Source organism: Peromyscus maniculatus, chromosome 5 (genome assembly GCF_049852395.1).
Source record: "Peromyscus maniculatus bairdii isolate BWxNUB_F1_BW_parent chromosome 5, HU_Pman_BW_mat_3.1, whole genome shotgun sequence".
Taxonomy (NCBI): Eukaryota; Metazoa; Chordata; class Mammalia; order Rodentia; family Cricetidae; genus Peromyscus; species Peromyscus maniculatus.
Window position 1 is genome coordinate 71,237,294 of NC_134856.1, and position 13,859 is coordinate 71,251,152.

The following is a 13,859-nucleotide window of genomic DNA, read 5'->3' on the forward strand; positions in this document are numbered from 1 at the left end:
TGGAAGCTTGTGTGACACATTTCGGTATCATGAGAGCTAGTCCCTAGGGAGGAGACATTCAGGTCAGGTCCAGCTCAGGTTCTCTGGGTGGAAAATGATCTGCCCATATATTCAAATTCAGTGAGTTAAGAGTGGATCTGCTCAGCTATATATTCAGTTTCATAAGTTAATAGTGGATCTGCTTAGCCATAGATTGAAATTCAATTAGTTAATAGTAGGTCTGTTCAGTCATATATTCATATTTCATGAGTTAATAGTGGATCTGCTCAGCTGTATATTCAGATTCAGTGCTTGGTGACTTAGCAGTAGTGACTTAACCTCCACCTCTTGGAAGCAACTGGAGGTAACAGCAATAGCCTGTAATTTTGGGGGACTCCCTTGGACAGCCTTGACCAATAACACATAAGAGGGCTTCTCATGTCTGGTGGTACGGTTTTTGTTAAATAGTCTATGGCTCTTGAGAGGAGCATTATCAGCCCAGATGGGATAATTTCATTTAAACAATGTATGCATGTGTATATTCAGACTTAGACGTATTATCGATATTTTCAGGTAGATAGACAATAGTATGATCTCTTCCCTATGATGTTTTCCTGACACCCTTACTGTTAATTTTACCCTCTTCCCTTCTTCTCTATCTATCCCCCACTCTCCTCTGTTACTTCACACCTCCCCCAGTTTTCCACTCCCTCTTCAGATCAATTACATCCTGTTGGAAGAGGGACTGTTAATTGAGAAAATGCCTCCATAACGTCGATTCTGCCTGGCATTTTCTTGATTAATGATCGATGTGGAAGAGCCCAGCCCACTGGATGGTGCCAGCTTTGGACAGGTGGTCCTGAGTTGTATAAGAAAGCAGCTGAGGAGACCATAGTGAGCAAGCCAGTCAGTAGTGCTCCTCCTTGGCCTCTGCTCCAGTGCTTGCCTTGCCTTTCCCCAGTGGTCGGAGTGTGACCTGACATCAGCCGTGTGACCTGAGAGGGGAAAGCTGAAGTACACAAACCCTTCCCTCCCAGCTTGCTTTGGGCCATGGTGTTTTACCACAGCGGTAGAGACCCCAAGACAGCCGCATCACTTTCCATTGCCACCAGGGTACAGTGCTTCCCTTTTTCCAGCGCTTGTTACTTTTGTCTTTTTCATGGGAGCCGCTGTGCCTGGGAATGAAGTTCTAGCTCTTTGCTGCTTAGTAATGTGCAACAGTTTGTCCACTATAGTTGACCACCTGTATGTCCGCTGAGAAGTGTCTGTTTACATCTGGTGCCCATTTTTTATTGGGTTGATTGTCTTTTTTTTTCTTTTTTCTATTGAGTTTTTGTAGTTCCTTAATATTTTGAATATCAGCTTTTTTCAGGTGTGTATTTTGCAGAATTTCCTCTTGTTCTGTGGGATATCTCTTGACTGTGATGACCATTTCCTATTTCTATGCAGAATCATTTTAGCTTGATATAATCACATTTATTTATTTACTTGCTTTTGTTTGCTATATTTCTGGGGCAATGTGAATATAAGTGTATACATATTTATGTATATGTGACAATACATGATTTTTCAGTCTGACTGTAGTACATTTACTTTGTTCTGGAACTGTAGGAGTCCCTGGTTGCTCTGTTACTCTGTGGGTCTTTTGGGGTCTTTTTTGTAACTGACTGTCTTAGTTATGGTTTCTATTGCTGTGAAGAGACACCATAACCACAGAAGTCTTACAAGGAAAACATTTAATTCGGGTTGCTCACGTACCACTTCAGAGGTTCAGTCCAGTATCCTCATGGTGGGGAGCATAGCAGTGTGCAGGCCAGAGGTTGTTTCTTTATGTAATCTGTTGGCTCTGTGTACTTGATACTTAAAATTTTCAGGTAATCTAAATGCTGCAGGCTATTTCAACTTGAGCATTCTCCAAGGAAGTTCATTATAGATAAGTCATCTTCTTGACTCTAAAGATATCATACTTCAGTCTAGGCCACCAATCTCTTTGGAAATGGGCATCTAGTTCACAACAGGGATATTGGAACATTTTGTGTTTGTACCTTTATGTCCTCTTCTCTTTCATTTCTGTTTTCTTTGGGCTGTGCTCTTCAGCTTCCTTCTAATATGACAGTTGAGTTTAATGGATAATTTCCCAGCCAGTGTTTTCTAATTACCTATAGGGATACAAGGTTGATGTCCTCTCACAGGGCTTGTCTCCATCTGTGGGTAAACCTTGTCTATAAGCCTGGTTGGTAATAAAAAGAGCATAGTCATATATATTTAATATCTTTATGTTAATCCTCACAGCAGTTTTGTTAGGTAGGCAGAATCACTGTTGTTACCATCGCAAATGAGCAGACCAGCACATGTAAGCAAGTTATGTACAAATCACCTGGAGATACGATTACCAGGTCAAAGGAAGAGTGCTCAGTTCAATCTGACATTCGTATCAAACACTAATAATCATTAGTTAGAACTCGTATCAAATATTACAAAATTGGGTAGCCGGATTGGAAAGTAAATGGTAAAGGGTGACGGTGATGTTTTAAACCAGATGTTCTGGTGTAGGGCCTAAGTTTTTCTTAAGTACTCCATCATCCTGGGCACAGAATCAGACTCCCCTGGACATTCAAAACTGGATGGTCCCCTCTACCTATATATTACTAACTCTTTTTACTTAAGCTGCAACGCATCACATTATTGTAAAGTTTATGTGCTCTCTGATCTCAGATGTAATCCGAGCTCTGAGTCAGTTCTCGGTGCTTTCATGCCTTCTTAATCAAGCCAGGTTGCTTCAGTTAGCCTTCTGTCCCCACGTAAGCTCAAAGACAAAGATTTAGTTAGTTACACGGATGTGCTGATATAAGTACTTTGAGATGCTCAATGGAAAGACACCCAAATAAGATACTTGACCTTTAAAGCATGTTGTCTGTGTCTTCAAAAAGTCAAGGAATGGTGATGTAAAGGGAGGAAAGTGGAAGTGACTTTCTAAGAATCACCGAGACTCAGTCTGGAAGCAGAGGAATGATTCTCCCTGTTGGATTATTAAGACTGTGGATTGGGCTGTTCATTTCCTGTGTTCAGAAACTGATCTACAAGAACTAATGACCTGAGATTGCCTGACTCACATTTTTTTAGTTACTGTCTTTCGTTTGTTTGGTGTGTGTGTGTGGGGGGGGGTATATACACGTGTGTACAAGTGTGGGTGTGGGTACACTTACTCATGCAGAAACGCCAATCACTTTGGCTGTCATACTCTATCACTTTCCACTTTGTTCTTTGAGACACACACACTGAACCTGGAGCTCACTGTTACAGCTGGGGGACCAGCCAGCGAGCCCCTGAGATCTGCCTGTCTAGGGCAGGTCGTAAATGTGTTCTGTCGTGCTTCCCTTTTACATGGTGGTGGAGATCCAGACTCAGGTCCTCAGCTCAGCAAGAAGCACTGTATCCGCTGAGCAGTCTCCTTAATGTACGTTCGTTTGTTCGTTCGTTCATTCATTCATTCATTCTGAGACAAGGCTTTGCTCTGTAGCTGGGCTGGCCTCAAACTCATGATCCTAATGCCTCCACCTTCTGAGTGTTTAAATTAGAGGTATGTCCCACCACCACAATTTTAAGTTTGGTACATTTGAGCTCAAGTTCAAACAGAATTTCGGCACCCCCTCCCTGTGTGTATGTGTGTGTGTGTGTGTACTATTAAAATTAACGAGCCAAATGTCTTAATTCAGAATATAAAGTCTTGAGTCTTGAAATTGAAGACATGTAAATTCCTCCTGAGACTTGCTTATATTTAAGGGATACTTGAAGAACAGTTTTCTTTTTTATAAGAGGAATTAGTTTAGACCCAGGTAGAATTTAGAAGAGTTCATTCTCAAAATCCATTATGGTTTATTGATATGGTTGGCCTCTCTTTTAATCTATTCCATCCCCATAGGTCTTTAGGCATAGGGTAATGATAGACTTGTCATTAGCAAAGTGACTTTACAAAAGAAGCCATTGCAAAGGTAGTATGCCTTTGTAGACGTTAGGACCCAATTACTCTGTAAGTCAGCTTTTCTACCAGAGTTTTTAGGGGTCACCACATTGCTACCCAACTTTGTATTATTTTTTAGAATGTATCAATAGTCATTTGCATTTAATATATATTTGCAGCAAGCTCTTTTATTTTATTTTTTTATTATTTTATGTGTATGGGTGTTGGCTGCATGTATGTCTGTGTGCCACATGTGTGCCTGGTGCCCAAGGAGGCCAGAAGAAAATATCAGGTCCACTAGAACTGGAGTTATGGTTGTGAGCTGCCATGTGGGTACTGGGAATCGAACCTGGGTCCTCTGAAAGAGCAGCCAGTGCTCTTAACTGCTGAGCCATCTCTATAGCCTCTATATTTTGTATATTTAAATGAGACAGATGAGAGGATATCAAGAAGAAAACAAATGTCTTTATTTTATAAACCTTCCTGTGAAAGCAATGTCTTGATAAAACAAATGATTTAATCCTCAGATCTTTAGCTGAAAGGATAAGTAGTTTTCCTTTAATTCGAACTGTTGTAAATGTTGGGTTGCTCACAAAGGGATCTAGCCAGATTAGCTTCTTGATTAGAATTCATTGTTTGCATTTTGAATGACTTAAATTGAAATATATTTTATTTTCTTATAAATTGCAGCTGTGCATCACATAAAATGGCAGTACATTATGAGAAGATGTCCCTAGGTGATTTTTGTCATTGAGTTAGTGTTATAGTGTGTATTTACACAGACCTAGATGGGGATGTAACTCATTTCAATGCTCTCACCTAAAATGCAAGCCCTAAGCTCCATCCCAGCACTACAAAGAGAAAACAGCTAAAAATGTAGCTAGATCTAGTGCTATATGGTATAGTCACTATTTATATGGTTTATCACTGACGAAATGTTAGGCTCATGAACTATAATTGTAAGTGGGCTTGTGTCAGTAAAGCTGGACAATTGGATTAACATCAGATGCTGAGATGCCACATTTGAATTCATACCTGGATGTAGATCTCTACTCTGCCTTTGCCGAATGCTTAGTTCCTCATTCTTGATCAGACAGATGACAGTCTTGGATCACACCGCCTATTTTCAAAGCTTGTGAGAGTTAAACTAAGTAATATGTTTGTTCATCAACTTAGTAATTGTTTATTAGAAGCCAGCTCTGTGCCAACCATTGTTCTAGGTGCTATGGCTATCAGAAGAGTGATTTTTTTTCCTGCCCATTAGCTTATTTGACACAGCAAATATGCAATTTTTTTAATAAATAAATCTTATTTATTTATTTGTTTGTTTGTTTATTTATTATGTATACAACATTCTGCCACCATGTAACTTTGCACGCCAGAAGAGGGCACCAGATCTCATTATAGATGGCTGTGAACCACCATGCGGGTGCTGGGAATTGAACTCAGGACCTCTGGAAGAGCAGTCAGTGCTCTTAATCTCTGAGCCATCTCTCCAGCCCGCAAATATGCAATTTTTGTAGTAAGACTTTTTGTGAACACGTTACGGTGGTGGCACACGCCTTTAATCCCAGCACTTGGGAGGCAGAGCCAGGTGGATTTTTGTGAGTTCGAGGCCAGCCTGGTCTACAGAGCTAGATCCAGGAAAGGCGCAAAGCTACACAGAGAAACCCTGTCTCAAAAAACCAAAAAAAAAAAAAAAAAACAGAAAATTTCAAGTGAGAAAGGTGTCTGTGGCCATAGCCCCCTGAATGTTGTTTGATCTGAAGTGAGAAAGGGAACTGAGCCCATGCCTGCTGACTTCTGAAACAGAAACAGTTGCTACTGCAGTAGCATGGCTTAGGTAGTTGAGTGATCAATTACTGCTTTAGCGGGCGTCTTTCAGATTTCAGATCTAGGTGTGAACAGAAGCAACCAGTTGATGCTCTGTGACTGAGAACTGTCTTTGAGCCTGCTTTGTCTACACCATAGTATTCAGTTTTCATGTGGCAATAATCGAGGATTCTCATGTGTGGCACCCTCTTCTCCCCGGTGTTGCTACTTAGTAAGTAGCATCAGATTACCCAATGCGTGCATATACCTTGTTACTCAGTTACATTCTTTAAATGTCTGCATCTACTTCAGTGGTTCTCAAGTTTGGACACTAACTTGAGTGTCTGGAGTCGGTCTACAGACCCACATTTCTAACACAGCCCCCAGTGATGTTGATCCACACTGGTCTGGACCTTGAAAATTGTGGGATTTTTTGTTGTTGTTGTTGTTTGTTTTGTTCTTTGGCATTCCACAGTGCTCATCTTGGTGTTTATCACTCAGCTGGCCCGTTTTTTCTTCTCTGACTCTTTCCTGTTTCATGGAAACTATTATTCTCACAGTCTAGTATTAGGGTCACTGGGAAACGTGTTAACAAAATAAACTTCTGCTTGGACTCTAGAGCATTCATTTTTCATAAGTACTGTGGTTTTCCCTACAGGTGTGTCTGTAGACCACAGCTTGTGAAATACTGATTGTCTTAGGGTTTTTATTGCTATAAACAGACACCATGACCACGGCAACTCTTATAAAGAAAACATTCAATTGAGGTGGCAGCTTACAGTTTCAGAGGTTCAGTCCGTTATCATGTCAGGGAGCATGTCAGCATGCATGCAGATGTAGTGCTGAAGCTGAGAGTCCTACATCTTGCAGGCAACAGGAAGTCGACTGTCTGTCACACTGAGCGAAGCTTGAACAAAAGAGACCTTAAAGCCCGTTCCCACAGTGACACACTTCCTCCAATAAGGCCACACCTACTTCAGCAAGGCCATATCTCCTAACAGTGCCACATCTCCTAACAGTGCCACTCCCTTTGGGGACTGTTTTCTTTCAAACCACAACACGGACTGTATCCAGGTTGGTGATCTCATTGTCACCACTGCACTGTATCTGTCTTGAACTGATTTTTATATTACCTTATCATTGATTTATGTCTTTTTTTCTCTACCAACTCTTAGAAGAAAGGAATGTTTGCAGTGTTTAGCACAGTTCAGTATTAGAAAGCAGTAACCTGGGCATTGCTGTGTAACAAGCTTTGGCATTTGTTAGTTCTGTGACCTTCAAAGATCTTTAATCCCTTGAAGACTGGTCCTCGTTGTGCTCTGATGGTCATTATATTTATTAACTATGGGAATTAGGAGCTGTGAGGTGTGCATGGCATATAATGTCGTCATGATTATGCAGAATATGCTCAGTAAATGGAAGCCATCAATTTGGTTGTCGTTGTGTTATGGAAGAAGCAAATAAATACTCCTTTAACAAAAATCCTTACAGTCTCATGTTCGCATCCAAATTCAGGTTGTGTTTAATACTTTATGAACAATCTCTACTCTTATTTTATGTGTGGGAGTTTTATTAAAGTACTTTAGTAAAGTAAAACCATGCCTTGGGCTTTTTTTTTTCTTTCCTAGGAAAGCAAAGAAACCGACTGGAGCCGATGGATACCATATTTGTTAAGCAAGTGAAGGAAGGAGGGCCTGCCTCTGAGGCTGGATTATGCACAGGTACTAGTCAGCAGTGTCTCCTCAATTCATTTTACTTTTCCTAACATTTTCTATTGTATTTTTACCTTTTCTGTTCTTCTGGGTACTTCTGTCTCTTCACATCCGTTACTTCTGTTTCTGAGATGAGTTATGTGTGTCTTGAAACTCATGGATGTAGCTGAACAGACAGAAGAATGGCACTTGATGAAGTATGGGCACTTTTAGTTAAGACACAGACTTACAGTCTCTCTTAAACTTATAGTTGACTTTTGACAAAAGGATTACAAATGACAAACTGATGAAGATACTTCTTTAGTGTAATTGAGATGATCTTATCCTCCGAGTCTGGAAGTGCCTGGTCAGGCAGGTAGCGTACAGAAGAATGGCTGAGATTTCCTGAATACTTGTTAGTCTCTTCATTTCCAGGTATCAGTGGAAATAGTCTACTGAGGTACACTTAATAGCTGCTTGCTACTATATCCTGTTAATTTGGTTTGTGATTTTAATAAAATTAACTCAAGATTAAAGATTAACAAATACTTGAGAATATTTTTATTGTTTTTATTCATAAAACAATTTAAAATAGAAATCGATAGCCTCTATGAACTTCTTTTAGTCCCCTTTGAATAAAGTGTATTTTCAACTACAAATAAGTAGTAAGTACCACTACTAAGGTTTACCAGGATGCATTGTAATTATCCTTATCATCATATTTAAAGTAACCCTTATATTAATATCATTAATATGTATAATAAATATTAGTATCTACACATAGGAATTCCATTAGAAGGTATCACCTATCATATTGCAAGTGTCACAGTTTTGAGAAAATAAGTTGGAGATGATGTGATAAGCACACAAAAAATTTCCCATCCCTGTGTCTTTTGTCTCTTTTTTGCCTTTCTATTCCCGTTTTTCTTAGTAATCCAGTATTTCCCCCATTAAAATAAAGAGTAAATTAATAGATACAAAGTAAAAAAAAAATCTATATTTAAATTTCATAGTACACATCAATTAACCAGATATATAGATGGGAAGGACATTGTAAAAGAAATCAGTGGATAAAATCAGATAATACTGCTGAAATGTTCACAGTCAGCATTTGAAACCTGGTGGGCAAGTGGAGGAGTAGCTGGTAGTTCTGCAGTCTTTCCAGCTGGTGGGGAACAGGAGAGGGGCAGCGCTCTCCTGGGGCAGTACCATCGCAGTTAAGTACTTTGGTATCAGACTTCTTTCTTAGAACATTGCTATACTTTATGAGAAGTTGGGTGCGTCAACAGGTAGATTTCTTTTTGTAACAGGCACTTAAAAAATATGCATGTATATTTTAAAAATAAGGGCATATTGGGTCTGGGGTGGAGTTCAGGCAGCGAGTGGCTTGATCCCAGCACCACCAACATAGTGAAGAGGTGGGAGCAGTCTTGGCCTTACTTCACAGTTACTCAAAGTGAAGTCTCTCAGGAGTTCCTAATGTGTTTTGTTTATTTTCCTTCCTTTTCCCCCCTTCTCCCTCCCTCCTTTCCTTTCCCTTTCCCTTTCCTTCCCTTTTCCCTTTCCCTTTCCCTCCCTTTTTCCTTTTTCCTTTCCTTCCCCGCCTCCCTTTCTTCTAATTATTCTTTGTAATTATTCTTTGAAGGTGACCGTATTATAAAAGTCAACGGAGAAAGTGTCATAGGAAAGACCTATTCCCAAGTAATTGCTCTCATTCAGAACAGGTAAGATTCTTGAAAACTGATTAATTTTGGTTAAAACCCTATAGAGCAAGTAGGTTTCATACAGTGCTGTGCTCCTGTAAGGGACTGGGGTGACATTCTAACAGTCTTATTGACTAAAACCAGTGGCTTATATTCTTTCATTTGTTTTAACAATCTTGGCAAGATATTCCTTTTAAATCCATTTGCCTGTATTCTACAGAACGATAGAATTTTGAGCTCTAAAGGTAAATACATATTTATAGAATAAGTATCTGTAGGACCACAAAGACAATTTAGTCTTTCTTTCACCCACACACTTAGAAAATTTTAAATAACCTTTTTTTTTTTAATCCAAAGTCAAAGAGGTCACAATATTGCATTTCTATCAAACCATATGCTATGAGTCTGGCTCTGATATCTAATTCTATCTCTGTTCTAAGAGGTTCTTCCCCAATTCAAATCCATAACTTTTAGATTATCTAATGGTTCCTCTTAGCTTTATTCACCTGTTTATAACTCATTTGAAATTCTTTATTTTCTAAAAGGTAAGATTGTATGTGTGTGTCTCAAGTCAAAGACAACCTGGGGTATCTTCTTCCTCAGGAATATTATCTACCCCCTCCTTTGAAACAGAGTCTCATTCCCTGGAGCTCACCAATTACGTTAGACTGGATGGCTAGAGATACCCCCATACACACACTGGAATTACAAGCTCGGGCCACCACACTGGGAATTTTTAGCTGGGTTCTGCAGATCCACTCAGCAAGCACTTTGTACTATCTCCCCACCATTCTACGGTTTTTATCAAGGATCTCTAGCTATGTCTACAGCAGTTTGTGCCATAGTATAAATTATTTATACTAATGTCCTAATGCATTGTGATGTTTTTACAGTGAAATGACATGATCGTGATTAATTGACCTCCAAGTATTCTATTTGATGTTTTAATATTTAATGAAATTCCTAGAGAAGCCAAGTCCTGAATGGAATGTAGATGATGGAGGCAAAGCTTCTGCAGAGGCAGCAGGCAGAGATGTGCACATTCTTCCTTCCCAGTAACCAAGATCACCACCACACCAGCATATGATATATAGCCTAATCTCTGCTTTCCCCAAATCCCCGTAATTCCTCTCTTATGGGCGCTTACGGGTGCCGATCTTACAGAGTAACACGAGAACGGTAGTCTTAGAATTTCAGCCACAAGCCATTTGATAATGAGAGAAAAGCTGTTTATGACGTTGCTTTCTTTTAGAAAGCTGTAGCAGTGGGCCAAGCAGCTGAAAGCCGCTGGGCTGCTGCAGTGTGCTCATGTAGGGCTTCACTGCCGGGGACTTCTGGACATCGTGTTTTTTGCCACCTGAAATGTTGAATTGCGGGGCCTTCCCTGTGTTGGTGGATGTGTTTGCACCTGTGGCTCATTGGTTCCCCAGCCTCCTGAAATTTATCAACCTAAACAGACATGGGCAAATTATTGGATTCTGAACTGTTTTCCATTTTAGGTTGGGATTATTTATTAGTCTCCGAGGGTATTAAAGGGAAGCTAGGATAATTGTTAGATTGAGATAGTGCCACTGTCCTTAATATATCTAAGTATGAATCCAGGCCATGTCACAGGGTTCAGTTCAGTTTTCCTCCTCTGTCCTCCTGTTTCTTTCATGTGCTGCAGATCAAACCAGGGCCTGGCAGATGGTCTTCCACTGCCCTGGGACCCAGGGAACTATCTCCATCACAGCTAATGGAAATCTGCAGTGCTGGCATGAAAATCTTTAAGCTGTACCTATAATGTTCTACGATTAAATCTTATGGATAAAACAAATAGTTGATATGATACTGAAAATCAAAATCGAAATGATTGTAGTACAGGTAATGGTGAACTAATGTTCATCACTCCTGAGGCTAAGATGGAATTTTCAAAATTAGGAAGTTTAAATCTGCTTAAAATGTTAAATTTGAGGGGCTCGAGTTTAGCAAGCTATAGTTCAGAACTTAAAAACATCAAAACAAGAAAGTGGCTAGAAGAGTTTTTAGTTATTTTGTGTTAATAAATTTTAAGTTGATAATAAAAACCTATAATTTGTCTTATGGCTTAAATAAGCAATAATGAATCATACTCTGATATTCTTACAAGTTTTGTCCTAAAATTATTTATTAAGTAACACTTTTTATTTCTGAATTCGGGGCGCATTATAAAGACAGCTCACTTGATTATGAACTATGCAAACTGATGTGGGGATGCCCCTTTTGTATGTCACTTAGCTCTGTATTAACAACTTTTTTTCATCTGGTTTGTTTTGAAAGTCATGATTTAAAAACGCTCCTAAGCAAAGCATTCTGAGTTAGAGTTTGCTGCTCAGCCTCCCGCCTCCCCTGACAGTGTTGTGCTCAATTTCAGTGACACGACACTGGAGCTCAGTGTTATGCCAAAGGATGAAGATATTCTCCAAGTGGTAAGTTTTCTCCAAATAGAAAATGTTTTATAGACATGAATATTAAGATAATTTTGAAAGGAAGGTGAATTGCATTAAAAAAAAGATTTCAGAACAAAACAACCTCCTGATCTGCTTAGCAGAATTTGGATTTCTGTACATTTTATAATAGAGACTGTTGTCTATCATTTGGAATTAGTGATACGGGACTGTTTTATAATTCCACCATGAACTCCTCTGGAGCTAAGGGCTGAACCCAGGACCTTGGGCTTCCTAGGCAAGCTCTCTACCATTTAGCTAATTCCCCAACCTCTAATTTCACAGTAGACTGTTAATGTTACCGTTTAGGATGGAATTCCTGAACAGTTAAGCTAAGTTACATTGCTGCCCTTTGACCCTAAGGCCGGAGTAGATATGCATAGCCGTAGGAATTAGAATTCTTGTTTTTTAATATGTGAATAGAAGTTTTAAGAAAGTAGATGCCGAATTTTCTCATATCTGTTACTGTTTGAAGTTAACCCTGCCGCTTTGTTAATAGTGCTGACTCATTACTTTAGAAGTGTTCGTTGTGAATGGACCCTAGAGCTTAGTAGGGAATACGCTTGAGGAAATGAAACAGCGTGGGTACAGACATGATCATTTAGTCTAAAACATTTTCCTGATTGTTAGAAAGAAGTATGTTTAATGGAATATTTAACAACCAAGTGTAAATATTACTTAAGGTAAAAGGGAAAAAAATACAAATTTCACTCAAAGTGATGTTTTCAGTGGAGTCGGCAGGTCGGTGACACTCCATTTACATGCATGCGACTGGCATTCAGTGGTGACAATCTTCCTGGTGACTTGTTTTTTTACTTACAGCTAAATTCAACAAAATAGGGAATATAGTTTGAATGTAGCCTAAAAGCTCCTAAACAGTTGGGGTTTTTTGTTGTTGGTGGTGGTGGTGGTGGTTTTTTTTTTAATCAAAAAAGTCAGTAAGGACACCCTAATGGTTCATCTTATTTGCTGACATATAAAATATGAATTAGCTGAAATTCATGGAAATCAACTCCAAGTGTCCTCAAGGCATGCTGGCTTTATTAGGAATGACTCACTATTGATCACAGAACGTTCTTCCTAAGTATGTGATAGGGGCTGGGGAGACTCAACCAGAAAGGTGTAGGTACAGCGCAGGGGCAGAACGTTATCCATGAGTGAGAATGATGCTCAGGGACTTGTAGATGTAACTAATCGTCTTTTTTAAAATAAGAAACACAGAGCCAATGTAAAAGAGAAAGCCGAGAGGTCAGAGCTCAGAGATAAAATCTTACCTCCTACAGTGCTCCTAGCTTCCCCGAGAGAGAGAGGTACTTCCTGTGTCTCTGTTTAAATAATCTTTCTGTTCTGCCTTCTCATTGGTTGTAAACCCAACCACATGACTGCCTCATCACTGCCTGTAAGTACCGCCCTCCAGGTCTTAAAGGCGTATGTCTCCAATACTGGCTGTATCCCTGAACACACAGAAATCTACCTAGCTCTTCTAACCACCATGCTCTTGCTATGGCTCTAATAGCTCTGACCCCAGGGCAACTTTATTTATTAACATAAAATTAAAATCGCATTTCAGTACAAATAAAATATCACCACAGGGACTAGAAGTGGGGGATCTTCTCTAATGCTCCCTCGACTCCAGTGCTGCAGGGTGCTCTGTGAATTCAGTAAACCTGCAGTCTGAAGACTTAAAGATAGACGACTCTAAAGTTGAGTTGTCTGGAGCTTTAGTTACTTTTCCTCACCAGCAGCAGCTACTGGGGGAACAGTGTGGCTGGCATTGTCCTAAATTTCTAAGTTTGGAATTGAATGCAGATTTCTGTCACTGTCTGCGTGTGATAGATGAAGGATAGCAAAGGACTTCATGCAACCATGAGAACAACTTTCTAATAAGATCAGAGAAGGCTGGGCATGGTGGTGCATGCCTGTAATACCAGCACTCCTCAGGTAGAGATAGCAGATCTCGGTGGGTTCCAGGACAGCCAAGGATGTTACACAGAGAAACCGTGTGTCAAACAAACACAAAAATCCAAACAAAAACCAACCAGCCAAACAAAAATCATCAGAGGAAAGCTAGGTCATTCTGCTGTATAATTCTTCACAGCACGTATACAATAAAAAGAAGGTGCAAAGCATTCCAAATATAGGGTGGCATGGGCATACAGGTCTAGGCTCAGCAACAAAGAGTGTGGTGAAATCTAAAATTTACTCTTAAAATATATTTTTAAAATTACTTCAATCATGAATTTAAAAG

The 13,859-nt window shown here is 39.6% G+C and overlaps 1 protein-coding gene across 19 annotated transcripts in view; it reads left to right on the plus strand.

Annotated features, from left to right (window-relative positions):
* Arhgap21 (Rho GTPase activating protein 21) overlaps positions 1-13,859 on the plus strand; it is a 128,467-nt gene that overhangs the window by 77,350 nt on the left and 37,258 nt on the right. For all 19 annotated transcript variants that reach the window (XM_076572578.1, XM_076572570.1, XM_076572577.1 and 16 more), the window contains 3 exons: positions 7,381-7,473; positions 9,089-9,167; positions 11,539-11,593. In XM_076572578.1, coding sequence (XP_076428693.1) covers positions 7,381-7,473; positions 9,089-9,167; positions 11,539-11,593 — 227 coding nt within the window. The remainder of the gene's footprint in view (positions 1-7,380; positions 7,474-9,088; positions 9,168-11,538; positions 11,594-13,859) is intronic.